Raw genomic sequence first — 22,484 nt, forward strand, 5'->3', positions numbered from 1 at the left:
AAAAAAAAAAAAGAAAGAAAGAAAGAAAAAGAAAAAGAAAAAAGGTTATTTCCCAGGGAGGAGAAAGCCCGGCGCCCGGCAGGGTGATTTCCAGCGCCCCGCATGCTGCGCTGCTCGGGGCGGCCGCACCGCTCCGCACCGCACCGCACCGCACTGCACCGGGACCCCCCGGGGCGCTCGGGCCGCGCCGCGCCGCGCCGCTCTTCGCGACCCTTGCGGTATGCGGGCGGCTTGGCAGGGGCAGATGAAGGATTTCATTGAGTGTGAAGACAGAGAGCAGAGACAGAAAGCAGAAGGAGGCGGCTGCAGCCTTTGTAGTCGGGGAGGAATGCGGAAATGTTGAAGCACTATGTCAAACTTTTTTGAAACGGGGTCAAGTCACATTCAGCCAGCGTGGGAAAGCAAGGGAAAAAAAAAAAAAAACAGTTGAGGAGAGGGGAAAAAAAAAAAAGAAAAAAGCAGCGAGCGCGCTGCCGCCGCCGCCGGGCTGAGCGGGGCCGGCGGAGCGGAGCGGGGCGGGCGGGCAGCGGGGCCGCGGCGATGCCCCCCCGGGTCCCTCCCGCGGAGGAGGGGGAGACGGTACCTTGTATGAGGATCCCGCAGAGGCTGTAGAAGCGCAGGAGCGCGCCGGGCTTCAGCCGCATGCTGGGGGCTCCCCTCGGGCTGGGTGGGCGCCAGGCACGCAGATCCGCAGCCTCCCGCCGCTCCGCTCTCCGGGCGCTTCCTTCCCCCCGCAGGAGCCGCCGCCGCCGCCTCCGCCGCAGTGTCTCCCTCGCTGTATCCAGTGGGGTGAGGAGGAGGAGGAGGAGGAGGACCAGGGTCGCGGGGGTGGATTGGGGAGGGAGGAGGGGGGGAGCGGCGCTCTCTGCCGCTGCCGAGCAGGTTCCCCCCGCGGAGCGGTGCCGGCTGCCCCCGGTGGCTCCGCTCGCCCCCAGCGCCGCGCCTGCCCGCCGCTCCGCTCCGCTTCGCTCGCCTGTCCCGTCCCGTCTCGTCCCGCTGCCGGCGGGCGCTGCGGCGAGGCTGCTCCGCTCCCAGCCGCTTCCCGGCTCGAGACACAAGGGCAATCTCCGCTTGCGAGGCTCCCCTGGCCTCGCCCCGCCCCCGCCGCTAGCCCCGCCCCCTTTCTGCGAGAAGCCCCGCCCCCTCGCGCCACACCCCGGCCCACTCTGAGCCTCGGGCCCGCCTCCGCAACCGCCTTGGCCACGCCCCCGACGGCACGGACCGCCCCCGAGCCTGCGGACCGCCCCCTCAGGTGGGCACGTGAGTGGCAGCGGCGGCCTTCCAATGAGAAGTCGCCCGCTTCGCCGGGACCGCCAATGAGGCGGTGCCAGGAGAAGCGCGAGACGCCGGGTTACAAAACAAACGAGCGCTTCCCGGAGGCTCCAGCCGCGAGCCGGGCGCCAGCTCCTCCCTCCTGCCCCGCTGAGTGGCGGCCGGCTCGGGCCAACCGCGGGCAGCCCCGGCTCCGCGGCGGCTCTCCAGCCAATGGGCGGCGAGCAGCGGCGGGAAGGCGGGGTCGGGCTGCGGGGCGCTGTCCAGAGCTGGTCCTGAAGCGGCGGCCCGCGGCGCGAGCGGCACCGCCTCGGGGCCGGGCGGGCTCGGCTGCGGCGCCTTCGGAGCGGGGAGGCGGCCGTGCTGCCGCGCCGCGGGAAGGAGCGGGGCCCGGAGCACGACGGGGCTGGATGGCGGTGCGAGCCGGGCTGCGGGTCCGGGGAGGCAGCGTTCCGCCGGCTGTCCGGGCGGTGGGTGGCTTCCGCGAAGCCGAGAGGCGGTGCGGTGGTCTCATCTCCAGCGCCGGTGCTCTGCGCGCCCCTCTCCGATCCAGGCAGGGACCGGAGAGCTCCTCCTTGTCGCTGGTGGGGAAAATACGCGATTCGCTGCCAGAGCCAGGCTCCGTGGAAGGGACCCAGCCATGCTGCTTGCTCTCCCTCCAAGGGAGGCACACAGCACCTTCTCCTCCGTCTGCTTTTCCGCCTGTCTACTGGCAAGCAGCAGAAGAAAGGCTGGCCGAGTCCCATGTACCTCCAGAATTAAGTACGAGCCTCTGTAAAGAAAGTGTGTATGTGTACCATCCACACGCGCAGTAGTAACAAGACCTCTTACAAGGCACCCAGACAACAGGAGTAAGAATCTTTCTGGACTCTCATGTGTGTTCCCCCGACTCTGACTGGCTTGAAGAAGGTGTTTATTTGAAGGCTTTCTTTGGAAGCATTTTCAGCATTCAGTCAGGAGTCCTAAACTGCTCACAGTCTGAAAGATCAAATACTGAATGTAGGAGACCCAAGATGGCAAGCTGCTTCTTCAATTTCATTTAGTTAGCATTTAGCACAGTATCAAAAAAACGTTTGGATGTGGTGGTCGGAGACATGATTTAGCGGTGGGTTGTTAAAGCAGTATGGTTAGGTTGCGGTTGGACTTGATGATCTTGAAGGTCCTTTCCAACCTGAGCAATTCTATGATTCTATGATTCTATGATCATTCACTCTTTGCCAAAACCTCTAATGAAATCAGAGTACTTTATTATATTGAAGTTGCTGGACTTGTCTGTGAATGTTTATTCAGGGAATCATATTGCCTCTTCTCAGAGAAAGCAGGATTCCCCTGCACCTAAATGCTTGCAATAATCAAGTATTTCTCTGCTTCTGCTTCTGTCCTTTTTCTATTGGAATTTGCTCAACATCACAATGCTGTATGTTTTGCACTGTACCTTTCAGAATTTCAGCCTTCATTTCCCATTCTTTGTCACCAAAGGGCTCTACTGAGATAAACAAATGACGAAATAGTCTTAAATACCTATGGGAGAGGAAGCTCTTTAAAAACTTATAACTCATTTCTCTGAGGGGTGCATGGTCTCAGGTCATTAAGGAAGTGCTAACAGTAGACAAATTTACCCTACAGAGTTTGCTTTAGCCTGGGATCTGGGCCATTAAGTATTCTGTAGTCATATCTTCCACTTGGTTCTTTATCGAGTAACGATTACACCTTGCAGCAGTTGAGACTGCATCAGGATTTACATGGAGGTCCCCTGTCTCCAAAAGATGCCCAAGCACAGTACATAATCAAGCTAAAGAACTACATTATAAAGGCAGAATTTCTATTGTTGATGTTATTTTGTCTCAAATCCACATCACATGCATCTCCATGCTCTTAGTATGTTACTCGGACACTGTCAAATATGTTGCACTGAAATGTTCCCTAGGCAGAGAAGTATTTGCAGTAACCATCTCTGGGGATAATTAAGTATTTGCTTTATAGTCATTTTGTTGCTACTGAAGGAAAAAAAAATAGGCAAATGTTGCTATTTTATCACTGTTAGGATTCAATGCACGTAAAGTAATGAATGGGCAATGATACCCAAAATATTTTAGATGTCATGCACAAAGTGAAGTTCCAGGAAGCAATACAGGAAAGATACAAGTGTCTTCTGAGATTGGAGATTAGAAACTATGAAAAGAGGCTCCCCAGCAGATGCAGGGATTAAACACCTGTCTGTACATCACAAGGGTTCCAAGTGTTTGCCACATGAGCACATCTGGAAAAGCTGATCTATGTGTTTAGAAACACCAGCTGACATTTTCAACCCAGAACCCAGTAACACTGACAGAAGCATGCCCAGAAATGCTGATTTTCACCTTTCTCTTCTGAATTGGTTCTGAAATGAGCTAGCAACAAGAGGGTGGCACTACTCGTCTACATCATGCAGCATAAATCTTTAGTAAACATTAGAAAAGCAATCCCAGGGTTCAAGCACTGTCAATAAACCACTGCAGTGAAGAAGAGTGAAAAGTCTTTATACTGTTTAAGAGAGATTTCTTTCAATTTTCCTGAAAAATAAAAAATTCCAACCAGATTCCCTTGTTTTATTTGACCGTGTATCTGAAACATTAATTTATTAAATTGTTTGATGTGATGATACGATGTCATCCTTTTCTTTGTATATGTAGCATCATGTCTTATGACTTTCACTGGAAGCTCCTACATGAACCTAACACCTACCAGATAGAACCTTGTAATTGGTCTGTGACGCTGAAGCTTGTGCACGAAATGGCTAGAGGCCTCATTACTTCCAGACCAAAAGGGCAACAGGGACTATTAAGGAAATACACTGCAAAACAGGGTAAAAAAATAATACCTTAAAATAACAACAGGAGGTCAGAACTGAAAACCAGATGCAGAAGGTAAACATTTTATGGGAACCAGAAAAAAAATCTGCTTTATCTTAATCAAGGTGGTGCATACAAATGCTTCCAATAACAAACCAAGAGAAATAATTCAGACTCCAAGTAAGAGGAATAAGTTAGACTCTTCAAAAAGAGTCAGCAATCCTTCTCACTGAACTACTGAGCAGCAAGTTGTCCAGTTTCCTCCACACTTTCAGCATAGATCTTATGTTCTTGTACCCCAAAATTTGTGTTCACTCAAAAGCTAGAAGAAAAACACTTCCTCTAGCAGAGCTGCCAACATTCTAAGTTGCTTTCTGTCAATTATGTCCTATTCTTCCCTTTTTAGATGGAATGCATGTGTTGGTGAACAGTTCATGAAACTGCCTAGAGCCCCAGTAGACTGGTCAGATCACTAACTGCTTCATATCTTGGTCCACTGCATGCTCTCTTATGCTTGTACACTTTTCTCTCTCGATCAACAAGACTTCCAGCTTCTCTCTAAAAAGCTACCCTCCACCTCCTCTAGAAGGAGCCATCTGTGTTGTAGTGGATCAGCCTGCTTCTAGAGTTTGCCTTGAAAGAAGCAAAGTAAGCAAATTCTGAAGGGATAATCATGATTTTAAGTATGTCAATCCTCCTTGATAGCATCGCTTGGTATTCAGATTATAGGGAGGAAACAATAGGTGAGAAAGGCTTTCATATGACAAAAACTTGTGGTTCTGCTGAATTCGTTAAAAAGTGGAAGATGGAAGGAGGATTTAAAGGGAGAGAAATTCCTATTATTACAAGCTGTGAAAAATACCTATAGAAATACTTGCTCTGTGTTATCTTCTACTGTATATTTTTTTAAGAAAATTTTGAATACTCTAGAGGGTAGTGAAGCAGTAGTCAAAATATGATTTTGATATGATATGAAAACTGAAAAGGCCCTTTTGAAATATCATATGGAAGAGACAAGCCAGTTGTTTCATGAGATAGAGACATATACTGTCCTGACTCACAGTACTGGTAAACACTCACAATCACATTTAAAATAGTAATTTGGAAACTGAGATGTATTTACATGGCTCAGTATAAAAATGCTATGCCAGGAACACCATGCAGCTGCCACTTAACATCTGGTTGGATAACAGCCATTTCTTGCAGTGGCAAGTCCTCTATTCTTGTATTTGCCCCCTCCTACCTGAAAGTGGCAGAATGGTCCTTCTCCAAAAGGCATCATGTACAGTCATTGAAAATACATTTCCTGCCCAGTGCACCATTATGAGTTTATGTGGAAATCAGAGGATTTTGACTGAAGTCCGTGTATTCATGGTTTATATTACCCTTCTAACATATTTCAGCAGCTGAAACAGAAGAGGTGGGGTTTTGCTTGTTTGGGGTGAGAAATTTTGTATGGTGAGTGAGTTACTGTTGTTTTAAATGATGTGGGTTTGGTTGAAGCTGACTCCTAAAAAAAAATAAAAAATTGGATAACATTTACTTACCAGATGCCAGCGAAACTGCATTGGTTTGAACAAGTACTGTAACTACTAATTTAGTTAAATCTATCCAACTGTGAAAATATATTGGCGTGAATAAAAATATATAGACGTGAAACGCATTGCATTTTTTGTTTGAAAAAAATTGGCTTCAGTAAAGAGCAATTGAAGTTTGAAAATATGCTCCTGAGAAGAAATGTGTTCATTTCCATAAAACATATTGGTGTGTAAATATACAGTATGTATCAGTTCCAGAGCAATATTACAAATTCAGTGAAATTTGTTCTGTTAGATAGTAAGATGAACCAAGTAAAAGGAACTGAATGCTGCAATTACTCCATATAAAATATGTGTGGGATGAAGTCACATTTATAAAGCAATTATAAATGTGAGATATTTCACTGGCTTTTGGAGGAGAAAAAAATTTGATAAAACAACACTGTCAATGCAATGCCAACGCACAGTGAACCAAGGTCACTGCAAACTGGTATCGTTCATACTGAAAAGTATTTAATGTACACCTTGAGTTGGTAAAATAATTGCAGAAGAGAAGCAAAGAGTAGAAGCGAAATATCTTACTCATAGATTGACCTCTTGTCCATATAATTTGTGGAATGAAAATGCAGAAAAAATGGTTCTGGTAACATGGTTCTACATGCATTCTAGTTAACTCCTCCTCTTAAGTGTTTGATAATTAGCAAAAATGTGTGCATTGTTGTGTCTTCTGACCCTGAGTTCAGGAGCAACTAATGTAAGAAATTTTAAAGTTATTTACCACAAACAAGAAATTATAGACCTATGTAACTTGAATGCCTCTTATACTTTCAATTATTTATGGTTTAAATACATATAATGCACACAACATCTCTACATTACTTTGCTATAAAAGTGTATTCCTGCATGGAATTAACTACAGACTGTTTTAGATCTACTTTAACGAATATTTAGAATACCTCCCAGCTAGCATATTTAAATATATATTTCCATCGAATAATTGTTATTTCTGATGGATTGTAATTCGTACCTGCTTTGTGTTTTATTATTTATGCAGAGATCATATAAAGTGTTGGGAGCAAACTCTCTTGTACCTAGCTAAGGTAACACAAATATATCCAAAAACAGAATAAGAAGAAGAGTGTTCATTCTGTAGAACATAATGTTAGTCATTTTACTTTCTTAAGAGCAACTTCGATTACTGACAGAAGCAGTTTTACAATGATTTTATTGCATGTTCTGGAAATTTAAGGGGCTGTAAACATTAAGACTCAACATTTGGTTTTGCAGACTAAGTTTTTCATGTCTGCAAGTCCTTAGCTGAATATGTTTTCAAATACGAGTCAAAATATTTCATCTGATCCAGAGTAAGATTCAAAGAATTGAATAATTACATTGGTTTGCCCATACTAAAGACTCTTATGAAATTTGTTCTAGCATAACCATGCTCTAACACACAGGTTTTAAGTCTTGATGGGGCCTTTCTGTCAAGAATATTCCTTTTGTTGTCTCTATGAAAATCTGCCCAAGTCATAATACTCATGACTCTTAAAAGATTACAGCCTTTACATTTTCTTAACATTCTGTCTACACTGAACATGCTTCTAAGAATGAGATGATCTAGCAGTGAGATACAGCAATGCAGTCAGATGGGATTACTAGTGCTCTTTCTAGCAATGAGAATGAGATTGCAATTTCATTCAAATGGAATAATGTTATATGCTATAGATGCTATGATTAGAAGCAGAAAGAGTCCATCCTGTCTTCTTAGCTTATGTCTAAAACTGTAGGGCAGCTCTGGTCCCATGATTGTCCGTACTGAAGGCCTGCTTCATCGTTTCACGGCATGCATAGCAAAATTCTTTTCTGCAATAAATCAGGGAGTATGAGAAACTTTGTACTCCAGGTTTTCCTCTGACATTCAGTTAGGTTGCTGAGGGCATTAATAAGGCTTAATGGTTCTGATAAGCCTCACTTGAGGTCTCCACCAACACCCATTACCTCCAAAAATTCTATTTAAGCGTAGTCAAGAAACTTCAGTTTCTACATGAGCTGTGCTGAAGAAATGCAGGTTTCCAGCTCAACCATGTTTCTGTCTTCAGAATTCTTCAATCTGGACTTCAACTCATTGATTGACTTCCTGGCTAGATCTTAGGCTTTCCTTATATGCATGGACCTGTACCACAGGAACTGCTGCTAACCCAGATCTGAAGATTAATTTCACAGCATCATCTCTGATCTGCTGTATTACTGTGATATTTTCTTATGATCTGGGCTTATAGTTGGACCTTGCCATCTTCTCTGGATTTATTCTGCCTGCATTGCTTAGTTACCTGTAAGACTGGGCTGTGGCTGAAGAGGCCCTCCTAATGAGCCTGGGATCACTGTGTTCCTGGCTCACCTGTTCTTAGTGAGCAGCCATGCTCTTGTTACTCCTTGAAAAAAGTGGCCTGAAGGAACGTTATACCCCAAAAGTTGGAAATATGTCCTTCATTTCAGAGACTTGAAATTGACTTTACATCTTGCATTGTCTTTTCATCTGTTGACACTAGGCAGAATCAAATGATGCCATCTGGCCCAAAATAAATGGAGGAAAAATAAGGGAGAACAGAAAAAAAAATCTGTTCAGATAAATGCTTTGGGGAGACCACCTACATAAAAAAAATACAAAAATAAGATGGAATGTCAAAATAGAAATGGCTCTCGGTGTTGAACAGATGAAAAAGGCTGTGATAACAATGAGCCACAAACCTAGAGGATGATAAAGAGGCAGAAAGGAAAAGCAAAGCAATGCAAATCTGTTTTTGAGACCACAGGAGGGGAGGACCCTGTAATTATCCAGGTATGAAGTCTGGGGCTAGCAGAAGGTGATTTGTGAAATAAGAGCCGTAACATAAATCTGAAAACAGGATAGAGCTCCAGAAAGGAACTGAGAGTGGCTGAGCGGAATAAATGGACAAAAGAGCCAGAGGATGGGAGAAATCAAGACAAAATTAGAAAAGAAATAGAAAGGGAAACTTGGCAATGATGAAGAACCAGGAAAGAAGGACTACCAATAAAATAAATGAGAGCAAAAATAAAAGACAAAACATGAAAAAGAAAGTAAGGACTTAAGAAATATGTCTGAGGCAGTATGAGCTGAGAAGCTAGAGGAATGGAATGGGGATTATTAGTTAAGGAGAAACAGGATTAGAAGAGAAAAAACTTGAGGCTTTATGACAAAAAGAAGAAACACCTGTACACTTACTGCTTTACATAATCCGAAAGTCAGTGCACCTCACTCTCAAAATGCATCCGCTCTTTGCAAACATATAAGAATCGTGATTGCAAAGTCACTCTTTTCTCTATTCAATAGTAACTTAAAATACTACTCACTAATCTGTGAGCTCAGATGTAATGCTATTATGTGGATTTAAAGACTAAGCCTTCTGATGGTCTATATGGGTATCAATGTGATAACATACCTTTTCCCTCATTTACCTCTTAAATTTTAAGAAAACATATGCATGCATTGTTTATGAGGATCTTAAAGTTATGAAATGTTTGTAATGAAAGAAATTATTTTGGTTTATACAACGTTAATGTAGCTTTCTGTTTTTCTGTGGGGAGTGGTAACTGTGGGATTATTCTTCCTTCTGTCCTCTTCTTCTCACCCCCCACCCCTGACACAGAGTTCTGCTCTCACTCAGCCAAAGGAGTTGCTGTAGGAGTGATTCCAGGTTTTGGGGAGAAGGAAAACATCAATTGGTAGAATCTGAAATTAATTAGCTGAAAAAAAAGAAAAAACGGAAAATGTGTAATCAGTATAGCAGAGGACTGAAAAAAAGAGAAAAAGACTGTCTTGGAAAAAAATGAATGATTCTTTTAAGAATTGGATTATGTGCCTTTAAGCCCCAAAGTTCCTCTGTGATGTTAAGTAAGTCGCTTAAGCCAAACGTTTTTGGAGAGGTAGTAAATTGATATTAATGCTCATTTTCTCAGATTCCAACTTTGTACTGAGGAGTCATATCTGTAGAAATGTGAAGTACTGCAAGCATCCTAATGCCAGTGTGAACTGGACTATGAATATACAGAGCTGTGTAATGAAAATTGGCCACTTGGAATTAGTGCTTACCTTTGACATTAATCTTAATTAAATACTTCATTACAAAGTATCTGCAGAATGAGGACAAATTAAGGTTGCATAAGCAATTCTGAATTCCGGCATTTCTTAAGTCTTTGATTTTTTCAGTTTCAATGATGTTAATATAGCTTTGTACATATATTTGGTCTTGTATTAGAATTCAGTTATTTGCTTTTCTTTCTTTTTGTGTTAGCTTCTTAGCTTTGATTTTGTTAGTCTTTTGAAATATTTGCCTAATTTTTTAAATATTTGTTACGTCTCAGGAGTATAATTATCCCAAATGAAAAGACTCAGTGAAAATTTCAGGATATTTTTTTTCCACAATAAATGTGAATCTCTTTTGCATCGAACACACACAGATGTTATGATTACTAAAGATAAACAATGACATATATTGTTACATTGATTTTCTTTTACATAAGAATCCAGAAAAGTATTTCATTATATCACTTGCTTTTGTGAAATGAGACAGAAACTGACAAGTCAGATGGTTCAGACAGTTCACTGCTTCACAGAAAATAGAATTAAGAAAAAAAAATGTATATGTTGAAAGATCTGCAGCCCTTAGATCTGTGTTATTAGTTTTGCCATAGCAAAATGGTAATGCAGGAGATTCAATGAGTTAGCATCCATAATTCAAATTTTTAGTGTGGTGAGATACTAAAGTTATGAAGGCAAATGTTTCTTATAGAGGAGTAACAGAAACTATAAACAGATTTTTGAAGTGCTTGTACTTGTTAAAGCAAATCTAAATTATCTGATGATCACAAAAGTGGCTTGTGGCAAGTGCATTTGGCTGCAATTACTATTTTAAATGTTAGCTGATAGTGCTAACAGCACTTAAAATTATGATATGAAAAGCAAGATGCTTGCTTTTTGTGGATCTAAATTATTTTCCTGTATTTTCTGTTAGTATCAGGACTACATTGTAGACAATTGTCAGTACATTTTTAAGTGTTAGAGGATAAGAGAAATGAGTGAGAGAGAAAATCAACACCTGCTACTGTATACGAAAATAGTATTAAATAAGGGGTACATAAAAACTGTCATTTTAAAAACTATTTTTCCATATTGCAGTTGTCCAAAACGTTTCACTTACAACAGAGAATTTTCATTCTTCTCTTTCTGAATTAATTGGATTATGTCTCATTTTTTTAATATCAGAATAATTTTTAGTACCAAACTATGGAAAATAACTAAATGTAACTATGCTATGTGTGCGCCCTTATTTTTTTCCTGTTAATGTACGAATACTGAAATTAACAAATGATATCTGAACAGCAGGCTTTCCACTGGAGGAGGGTTTCTTGCCTACAGCAGAGCCCAATTTGATTTGCTTCTGTATTTATAGCTTTTGCATTTTACAGAGGGTAAAAGAGGTTAATTAAATAATCACAGTATTTCATTTTAAAAATATATAACACCTATTTACTATATAAAAGGTAAGTTGAAAATAAAAAATAAGAAAAATTAGTTATGTTCAGTTCATGCATTCTGTTTGTGTACCTGCTACCTGAGGAATATGGCAGGTAATATTCATATTTTATACAGAGAAATGTTTCAGCTTATCAAAACTAATTATCATTATAGCATTCTCAAATACAACCTGCCTATATTTCTCAAAACTATATTTATTCCTAATTTATTAATTTTAGATATTTAATGAAAACTAAACCTATGAAACAGAGTTTCTTGTTCTTCATAATTCTTACAGAGATGACCTTTCCAAAAGTAATGGGGGATCATAAATGGGCCACATAAGTTTACTAAACAATTCAACAGAATCAAAGACGAGATTTGTTCCTTTTGTGGCTCCTATATGCAAATACGGCCAGAGGTTATTAACAGTGTGTGTGCATGAGGCAGTTTGAAGCTTGCAGTAGTTAAAGTATGTGATGTTCCTGTGTTCTCATCTATATCAAAAACTATGCAATTATGTCTGGTGCAGTTGAGTCTATTCCAGCATTGCTGAAGAAATTTTATAGCTTTTTCACAGTCTCCAAATCACAGAATTGCAGGGGCTGGAAGGGATCCCTAGAGATCATCAAGTCCGACCCCCTGCAAAGCAGGCTCCCTGCAGCAGATTGCACAGGTGCGCGTCCAGGCAGGTCTCGAACGTCTCCGGAGAAGGAGACTCCACAGCCTCCCGGGGCAGCCTGTTCCAGTGCTCCGTCACCCTCACTGTGAAGAAGTTCCTACACACATTTGTGCAGAACTTCCTATGCTCCAGTCTATGTCCATTTCCTCTTGTCCTGTCCCCACAGATCACTGAAAAGAGGTTGGCCATGTCCTTTTATCTCCCAAAGTCCCAGGTATTGTAGATTTTAGATGCTTGGTTTTAATCCCTGTACCTTGAAGTAAATTTCTAATGTGATCTTCTCTTGAGAATGAGCCTGTGTTACAATCTGTAGGCACACATTTTCAGGAGGTATTACCAGTGGAAATTACTGGCACAAGCAGAAAATTTTGAGGGATTTCTTTACTGAAAGTTCTCATGCATCTAGTTTGGATTAACAAGTTAATTGCGCAGCTGACAATTGCCAAACAGTCTATGCTGTTCCATGTATGACAGTTACAGTACTTGGCAGCGTGAAGAAAGAGTCTTTCTCCCATACCCAACAAGGATAAGTGTAGGCATTTTTTTTACTATCCTTTACAGCAGGGTGCTACATATCCACGCAGTATAATACAGTAAGAGATCAAGACCTAAATATCAATTGTTTCAACATGATCTTGAAGTCACTGCAAGTGAAAGCACTAGAGCAGGCATACCCAACCTGCATCCCATGGGTCACATGCGGCCCAGCACAGCTGGCACTGTGTCCCATGCCCCCTGCTGCTGCCTCATCATGGCAGCAGCACTGCCCTGGGTATGCAACTGTCAGTATCACCTGAATACTGGTGTGCTATTAACCCCATCTCAGCTGAGCAGGGCACAGGGAGGGCGCAGTGCAGTGCTAACTCAAACTGTGGCAAAGAAGTTTATGGATTTTGATACGCTGGCTAAATACAGTCCTGTAAACAATGAAAACCATGCAGCCATGCTTTCTGTTGTGGTAAAGGCATTTGAGAACAGGTTTCAAGATTGCAAAAAGAATCATCAATTATTTGGTTTGTTCGAGACTACTTTTCAGTCAACATAAATACCTTTTAAATGGAGTGAACAGAATCGCAGTCAAAAATTTGATCGTGTCTCTTTATCAGACTTTTATGACCCTCTCTTACTGGAGGGAAGTATCCTTGGCTTCACAATCACACCTTATTCATGACATCACTTTTTGTCAGTATGTACATTTGTGAACAATTATTTTCAAGAATGAAATACAGGAGGAGTAAAATTTCATCAAAAATCTCTAACAAACAGCTTGAGAACCCACTAAGCGTTGCAGCCACTGCCATCAAACCAGAATGACGTGTTAGTTTCACAAAAACAAGGTCACATATCCTACTAATTTTATGTTTTTGTTGCTCTCTTTTTCATATGTGTCATGGTTTTACGATCTTTGTTATCGGTATTCCACATCATAACATCATGTAAAGCACTGGGAGTTAAAGACTTAATGCTCCAGTTCTGTGGACTGCCAATTTTCCGCGTGCCTGGTTCTCAGAAGAAAAGAACTACATACCCCAGAGCACTTTGCATTTGGAGGGAAAGATAAAACTCCTCGCAAGTCACGAGACGTTCTCTTTTTTTCTGCTGTTCATCTCAGCAGTGAAACATCTACCTGTATTCACCTTCAGCTTTAGAGTAAGGCCTTCAGTTTTATACTCTCTCTCTCTCATTTTATTTTATTAGCCTCAATTCCAATTATATTGTATTACATTGTGTTATCTTGCCTTCCGATATCATATTTAGTTAATTAACTTTCCTCCTCAGATCGTTGCCGCTGTTTTGTTTTTAGGCCCATCTCCCTACCCTTTCCCCTTTTCCACTTTTCCCTTTCCCAGGGCATGGATCCATGGGACCCCCTGCCCCATTGGTCATAGAACTGGGCTGAATGGGCCCATAAACCATTGATCCCCACCCCCTCCCCACCTTTTTTTTTTCCTTTGGGCTGGTGGGCCTGTGGGCCTGCTGTCCCTATGTCACGAACACAGACAGATCTTGAGATAACTCTGTGACAATATGTTTTAATAAAAAGCATTAAAATTAAAACAAGTTTTGTTACTTATATACATTAACAATACATATATATATATGTATTTTTATATATATGTATATATATAACAATACACATATAAGGGCTGCTCTGAAACTAATGTGTCATATTTTATTATATTGGCTCATGCCATCACAGGCAGATATTTGTGATATGGCAGTAGAGCTTGCACCTTCCCACCAATATTCCATTACATTTTGTTGCCATGTGACAGATGGCAGCAGAGGGGCAGTCTGACAAAATGAAGTCTGACATGGAAGTATGAAGCAAAGGTGTGTCATTGAACTCCTCCTTGCAAAAAAAAAAAATGGCATCCAGTGACATTCAGCAATGCTGAATGTTGAACATTTAAGGAGACCAAACTGTGGATGTGAGCACAGTGAGGTGGTGTATGGTACATTTTAGCAGTGGTGACAGTGACAGTGGGTCACTTTCACTGGTGCAGATTGTTACAAGTGCAGTATGCAGGCTCTTGTTCATCACTGGTGACAGTGCATAGCCAATGGTGGTGACTTTGTTGAAAACGAGTGTTTTGTGACTGGGAATTATTAAGAAAACGATTAAGTAGTTTTAATGTGCTCTTTGTATTTGTTGGATTTTCCATGGAAATAATTAGGAGGCATTACTTTTGGAGGAACCTTTGTAGCTGCAACCCTAGACAATTTCTCTTCACTCAGTGCAGCCCAGACAAGCCAAAAGATTTGGTACCCATGCACTAGAACAATTTGGAACAACAGCTAAGCAAATAAATTAGCCTCTAACTGCTACAGTTTTCTTTCCAAGCTGAAGCACATTCATGATCTTTCTGGCCCACACTGTAGTATTTTTGCCCAAGTCTTACTTTTGGTTTCAAGCTACTTAAGGAACTTTAGGGAGGAAGTTTGAAGGTTAACACATGCAGCAGTTTTAAGTGGTTAAATAGTACACTGTTAATTAGTCTATTACGCTAAGAACAGTACCAAAATTAGAAAGGCAAAGGAGTTTCCAGGATTTCTAACTCGACCTTATGTGACCTCTGTAGTACATTTTAGCATTGTTTTGACCTGGTTTTACGCAGGCATTTTATGGAAATATTTTCTATGTGTGGTTTTGCAGTTTGTACTGGTTCTAAGAAATTACTTTAACCTCTCCAAACTGTGGCTTTTGGACTCCATCACTCATTGGCAGGCTAGTAGATAGTCCAGTTTGACACAAATATGTGAGATCTTCGTTTTGACAGTATTTTGATATCGACCCAACTCTACAAATTGCCAATATATTTATCTGTACTACATAAACTAGTGCATAAAGTCAGCTCAGTGGAAATTCTGTTTATTAGCCTCAGTCATTTGCTGTTTGGCTATAGCGCTAAGTAAGGCTGAAGACTTAAAAATTTTATGTAATATAATACAGAAATCAAGTATCTAACACTTTGAGTTGTGCCAGTGTAAGTGTTTCATTTGTTGTTATAGATCATAAGTTGTACTTCCAAACAAGACCATGGAAATAGCTCTTTCTCACTCTTCCTTTTCATCTTATAGTGTATGCATAATCTCATGATGGCTATATGGATCAGTGGTGTTGTACAGTAAAGTTGGAGAAGTGTCTTCTGTGTTTATGGACAGCATAGTAATTATACTATTTTTAAGCTAGTTCTATGGGGTAAATTCCCTGATTACACTCCCTGAGGTCCATACTAACCCATAGTACTTTAAGAACGATGACAAAAATGAGAAGTGAAAAAAGTCATTCACAGGTTGCTTGAAAGCCAAATGATAACTATGCTTTTAATAGTTCTTTGTATGTCATATATGAGTAAGATAAACATTCTACAATATTTGTAGCAACAGAAAATATAGGTGACCCTCAAAACATCATTATGATTGTTTTCCAGCTTCTTAGTCCTTCTAACAATTGATTACCGAGGTAATGGCATTAACTACATATTTATACTTTCTGGAGAAAGTGAGGAGGAAGTTTTCACATTCTTGTTTACGAAGACATGTCATTGAAAGTACTTTTATGTTGTATCGAAAATGCAGCTATATCAATGAATGAATGCACTATAAATATTGAGAAAGTGCAGGATGGCTTTTGGGTGTCAGAACATATTAAGGTTACAAATCTACATGGATTTGCACTGTAAAAAAACATTTTCATAGAAAGATTCCAGGCTGTATTTTAAGAAGTCATAGAGGTAACAAGATATATAAACTTAGCCAAGTTCATGAATTTCGGAGCCTTTCTGCCAAACCATTCAGATCATCCTTAAATCTTGCTAAAAACTATGCAGGTGCCTAGCTACTCTTCTAAATCCTGAATATATGGAAACTTTAGTGTATGCTTATGTTGATATTTAGTTTTTGATAATGTATGCTAATAGTTGGTCTCCAGATCATCTGTACTTACTATGCTTTGAATAGCATGGAGGTATCCTGGAAGTGATCAAACTGGATTTCTTTTGTATAAAACAAAATCAGAACACATGCTAGAATATAGTTTATGGATTTCACCAGCTAGTATGTGTTTTATACACAAAACCAGATTACTGTCAGTCCAATGAACCCTTATCTTCTCCATGTTTGCTTATAATATCAGCACCACATTTTCAGAATAAACGTTGTGCATTCTTATTGTGACTCAGTAGCATATGTATCCCCACCTACCAGGATTTTTTTCAAATGAATTGTATCAATTTCATGACTGCAAGCAAAATAGAGTTTTGTTACTTCTTGGAAATGTGGAGATGGAGGGGAATGTTACATTAGCAAAAACTTTTGTGGACCTGAAATGAAATTTTCGTCCCTCATAGGCAACTGGACTTCTCTTTCAGAAGTTAGTTTTGATAAATGAAATTGCTTTCAAAAACATGTTTTTTATAATCTTGAATTTTTCAGATTGCTCTCCTTTGGCAATGAGTTAAATTAATCCTCATTTTCAACACAGGAAAATCAAGAACTATTGAATCCTGGATTTTCCAAGTAGTGTTTCAAAATCTTATCAGTCTCAGCAGGAAAATAAGCATCTGAGGACTTCTCTCAATGAGCACAGCCTAAGCTTTTCACCTTTTCTTACTCAGCGGTGAGTCATCCCTATCTGGAAAGACTTCTCTTGTTTCTTCAACCAACTCGTGGTGAAATTCCAATTGGGATCCTGCTCAGAAATAAGCACTTCACCAGAAGCACAGCATCTTGGAAAGCTGATTACAATTCTTGCAAGATAACAAGAAGCGTCATGACTAGTAGGTAGGAACAGTAGGAACAACATTAGATAGTTACAATAAATATAGTATAAACAAATACTAGAAGTATTAAATGACTTTAAATTTCCCTCCCATTAAACTGTTAACAGATAAGTATTAAATGTTTGTAAGAAAACCACAGATTCTTTGCTATGTCTTTCTCTTTACCATTTGTCTGAAGAGAGTGGTACAATCCTGGCTGAACATTGTGAAATTGTAGTTTTGATAATGTGGCACCAAACAGTTTAAACAAATCAATTTTTCTTTGGATTAACTTTGAGTTGAGAAAAGACCTCTTTCAGTTCATGGGAATTTTGACTTCCATCACATCGTTTATTCCCTGAAAACAGTGTCAGATTGGATCTGTAGCTCTAGTGGTAATTCATTCTCCCTCTCATATTTTTGTGTGTCTCTTCGACAGCTGCAATTCACACAGTTTGACTGGCAGTCCACTTACCCAGGAATTTGGCAAAAGCTCGTTAGTATACTTATTCTCTTCCCACTTCCAACTTCAGTCTCCTTTCTCATATATGCAGGCTGCCCCCACCCACTTATCTTGTAGTAGACTGGATACCAAGACTCTAAGTTATTCATTTTGTGAAGAAACCTCTATGATAATCTGAACAAGAAGAGATACATTTAAATTTATAATAAGCCAACTTATTAGAATATAACTGAGACAGTTTCAGTTAGAGTTCTGTTTGCAGTACAGTCCTCACCTGCCTGAAACTTCACTCACAAAACTAGACAGACCCAGTGGTAGTCAAGATTATATAAGAATATATATCTCATAACCGTTTTCCCCTAGTACTATTGCTCTGGCAAATACAAATAAGCTTCATTGAATTAACAGTACAATAAAGTATATACTCAGACTGCAATGTTTAGAAAAAATATTGTAAATTAATACTCTTTACTGCAAAAAGTACAGATTTTCTTTAAAAAGTTCTAGGCTTTAATTGTACATTTGGCTATCGTTGCTTCTTTATACTTCAGAAATTTCCAGAATTATAAATAGTGCCATAAAAATGATCGTACAGTAATGTGATGTAAATTCTTCTCATTTAGACACGCTGGTCTGAAACTACTATGTAATTCCTAGTGATATCAGTTAAAAATCACAACCTATCCTCAAATCAAAGAAATAGCATTACCTTTGAGATATTTTAATTTTAAAATTCAGTATCAGACATTACTGCTGAATATTTAGTGAATAGGAAACAATAAATAGTCCTTAAAGTAATGAAGCAATTGAGCTATCCTGTATTTCACTGGAGTTACTCCTAGTTTATATCAGCTTATGCACAAGAAGAATGTAAGTACAAGGTTGTTTTTTGTGTAAGAAAGTGATGTTCTGTTTTTTTTTTTTTAATTATTTACCATTTGCATTTCTAGGTGCATATGGTGTCTATTGCTATTCATTATTTCAGCGTTGGACTGGTCAGTTCTTTTTTTAACCATAATATTGACAGAGTAGATACTTCACTATATTGTTTTTAGAAGAAATTCCCTTTCTACATGATGTCTGTGTGACCTTTAGTTATAGCAGGTTGTTATTAAAGCATGTCCTGAATATGTCAGTTGCTGTAAAATACAAATGGGTCCAATACTTTACGTTGGTACTGACATATAGTCAGTCTACTGACAGCCAGTATCTGACCCATTTGAAAAAATCTTAGTGACACATAGTTGGTGATGTGCGGGTTCACCATCCACCATCCCCTTGACTTCACTGAAGTTCATGCTTAAACAATCAGAAATTTCTCTAAAATTGCTGAGCTCTTCTTTTGGTATGAACTTGTCCATGGTTGAGCTGTTTGTTAGATTTACTATCTTCTCTCCAATCTGGTGATAGTTTTGACTATTTTTTTTCTGTGATATTGCTCTTTTATATCTGTTGATAAGTTCTCTGCTTTCTGTTTGAGGAGCTCAGCATATGAAGAAAATGTGTTATGTTCAAATTCTGGTACTGCAAATGAGGCATAGGCAGACCTCTAGTAGTCTAAATATACTGTGTCAAGAAATTAATCTCTATAACATTTAATGATAAGAGTTGCTCTTGATTTTGGTATAGATTTTATTTTCCCAAAATTAGAAAAATTAACTGTGACAAATTATGCATTTCTAAAACAAATGTGTAGTGTTTTCAACTTCTAAGGAGTCATGTAATTATAAAACAGGCTCCCCTGATAATTAGTTTTGTCTAAAAATCAGAGCCAGTGTCATCCTGTGACATATGTCAGAAAGAATATTAAAAAAAAAAAGGTATACATAAATATATTTTCTACTATGCTAGCTAGTATTTGAGATTCAGAAAGTTTTCAGGAATGCACCTAAAATATATGCAACCTAAAATACAAACAAGCAGACAAGAAAGAACAGTTTATTTCTTTCCAAAACAGACTGACCCAAAGATGTGATATGACAGTCTAGAGACCACGTGTTTCAAAAGTTTTTGCTAATCTGAAATTAGTGGGAATAGTTCTAGTCTGGTAGTAGTGGTGGACACAGCAGGAAGAAGAGTTGCTATCAGGCATAGGACTAATCGCTATTCAAAATGATTCTTAAAACATCAAGTTATAATTACTTGGATATATCCAAATAAGGAAAAAAAAAATGAGACAGCAGAATGGTATGTGAAGACTCTATTAAAGCAACCATAGTTTTGTATGAAGGTTATGTAGCTAGGAACATTTTTGTGCAGCTGTGTGAATGTCTTAGTATCCATAAACAAAAATAAAGGAAGAACAGAAAATCCATGGGTATCCAGTTTCTCCGTGCCATTGAAGTCTTTCCAGATAACTAGCTCAAATAATTTAAATGTTTCTCTTCTTGTTTTTTCTTGTTATTTTTTCTTTCTTTTTTTTTTTTACTAGGTAATGACTAAGTTATCTCACCTATTTGAATGGAAAACACTTTTGAGAATTTGCATTATGATAGTTTCCTTCTCTACTTCTTAGTTCAAGTGAAACTGACAAGTGCCATACTAGGTATCCAAATACAATTTTGCTATCCAAGTCCCAAAATACTGCAGAGGAATTTCTTCTTCTTTATTTGTGATACATTCATTTAGGCAGCCCATAATCTCATATGGCTTTTTCCACTTATGCTGAATAGGTTTTGGAAAGGTTTAAGATTTTATATACTGCTTTCTGAGGACTTCTGCTTCTTTGATGCTTTGGAACTTTACTGCATGGTATGCAACAGCTTGTCTTTTTCTTCCTTTCTTTTTTATCCCTGAGCTTGTTCTCTTACATTGCTCTACACTGAATTACATAAGTCATTACTGCTAATTCTTTCAGCACCTCCTGAATTATACTGTCTTTTTTTTTTTCTGTTTATTGACCCTTCTTCATTCAGTGTTTTCTTATCAGCACATTTTAGCAACTTGCCTCTCACTCTTGCAACAACTGAAAAAAACTGGCTGCAACGCTCTTGTGGCAGTCCTCTAGTCACCTCTTTTCAACTCAAGCTGTTTTCCCAATATAAATTCATTTAGTTGCTATGTATCATTAACTAACTGATTTTTGAAGCAAAGTAAATACATAGATACATAAAAAGCATATTGGAAAAAAATGTACTCAAATTGAAACTTTGCTGAAATCTTTTCCTTTCTGTCCATATTCACGTGTACTATAGCTAGTACCTAAACTCGACATAATAACATAAAGCTATCATCACAGATGTTTTCTTCCTAATGATTCAAAGACTTGGAGAAATCCCGCTAACGTCTTACTCATGTCTTTGTAATAGTCTACTGTGCTGTTGTCCTTTTTACATTTCCTCAGCACTATGGTACAACTCCTGGCTGGTACTGTACCTTTAAAAAGGTAGTAAAAAAGCAAGAGATACAGCACATATTCAAATGTAAATGTTTTAATAGTCCTATTAACTCCTTTGGCCTTTATGCAAATTGTTCCACTGAGGTGGAGTGATGCCCCTTCACTGTGGCTTGTCAGTGGGTATTCTAGTCCATGTGGGATACGATGGACTAGGAGCTATGTAAGTATGTTATTTAGCTGGGGCTTGCTGAATTATCTTGTTATATTTCTCAGCCTCTGAACAACAGAAAACAAAATACGGGAGAGTAATATTTGCTGTTCAGAATACAGAAACAATAGATTTATGTTTCTCATCTATTTGTATTGAATCTCGCTATCTCTTCACAGACAAGGAAAATGCTATAGGTGTGTACTGACTGCAGACCGTTTTCTATATTGATGTGCTCAATTCTTTACAGCAAGCAACCCAATATGCAGACTGCAGACTGGCTTAGCTTGAAAGGAGGCTCCAGCTAGACACAGCATGTGCCATCAGTTGTTACAGAGATGCTGTTAATTGAAGACTTACAATGTCTCTCAGTCAACCAGCACTTCTCAGTCGGAAAAGTCACTGCAACAGTAAGGTGATACTCTTAACCCCTTCAAACAGTAAAAGTTCTGTCAAGTAGTAGGGGAGAGAAAAAAATAGACAAAAATAATAAATTCTGGATTAGTTCTTTTGTTGTTTAGCCAAGTAGTAATATTGAATAGTCAAATGAAATGGAAAGAAATTTACTTTTAAAACCACTTCAAACTGCAAAAATAAGATCACCTCATTGCTCAATTACCTTTGAGGATATAAATTCAAATGGAAAAATTAGATGCATCTAGTTTTTGCAAATTAAATTTCGCACAAGTTGTACAGCTGCTGTTTAATTCCATACTGCTTACTACCTTCATATGGGTAGTCTCAGTATTTTTCATTCTGTGGAAAGAAAAAGCAGAAAAAGCTCATGAAAAGTGGATTTACCCAATGTGAAATATTTTATTTTCTTTTCCACAGAAGTAAAGATGATTTGTAGCTCCGAGTTCCAAATTATGAACAATTATGCAATTTATGAGCAATCCTTCTCATTTTCATTACATGATAAAAGATCACTTGAATTGGGAAAGCAAATAATTCCAGTGTCCAGATGTCCAGAGAGCAGCAAAACAAACCTAGCCTAAGCTTAGTTTGTTTTTTGTTTTAAAGGCTGCACAGACTACACACAAAATCGCTTCTGAACTTTACTGATTATAGAATATGGCTACTAATTTGTTACATTTTAGAACAGATCAGTGTGTTCTCTACTGTTTTCAACTTGATTTTGTTATATAAAACCCAAATAATACACGTTACTTTCCTATTCATTTGATTTGCTTTGCTTTCCCATTCTTGGCTAGCACATTCATTTGCTGACACTTTAACTACTAACACATTAACAGTTTTAGCCTGTTGACATGTGAGCTTTGAAACTGCTTAGGAGGATTCTAAGATGGCACTGAGGTTCCTGAGTAGCATCTAACACGATTTGTGAGATAT

General features: G+C 39.3%; 1 protein-coding gene across 1 annotated transcript in view; it reads right to left on the reverse strand.

Moving 5' to 3' along the window:
• CADM2 (cell adhesion molecule 2) overlaps positions 1-1,090 on the reverse strand; it is a gene marked incomplete in the record, with an annotated part of 648,988 nt that extends 647,898 nt beyond the window's left edge. Inside the window, 1 exon segment of the mRNA XM_021402877.1 lies at positions 584-1,090. Coding sequence (XP_021258552.1) covers positions 584-644 — 61 coding nt within the window.

This window comes from Numida meleagris, chromosome 1 (genome assembly GCF_002078875.1).
Source record: "Numida meleagris isolate 19003 breed g44 Domestic line chromosome 1, NumMel1.0, whole genome shotgun sequence".
Lineage (NCBI taxonomy): Eukaryota > Metazoa > Chordata > Aves > Galliformes > Numididae > Numida > Numida meleagris.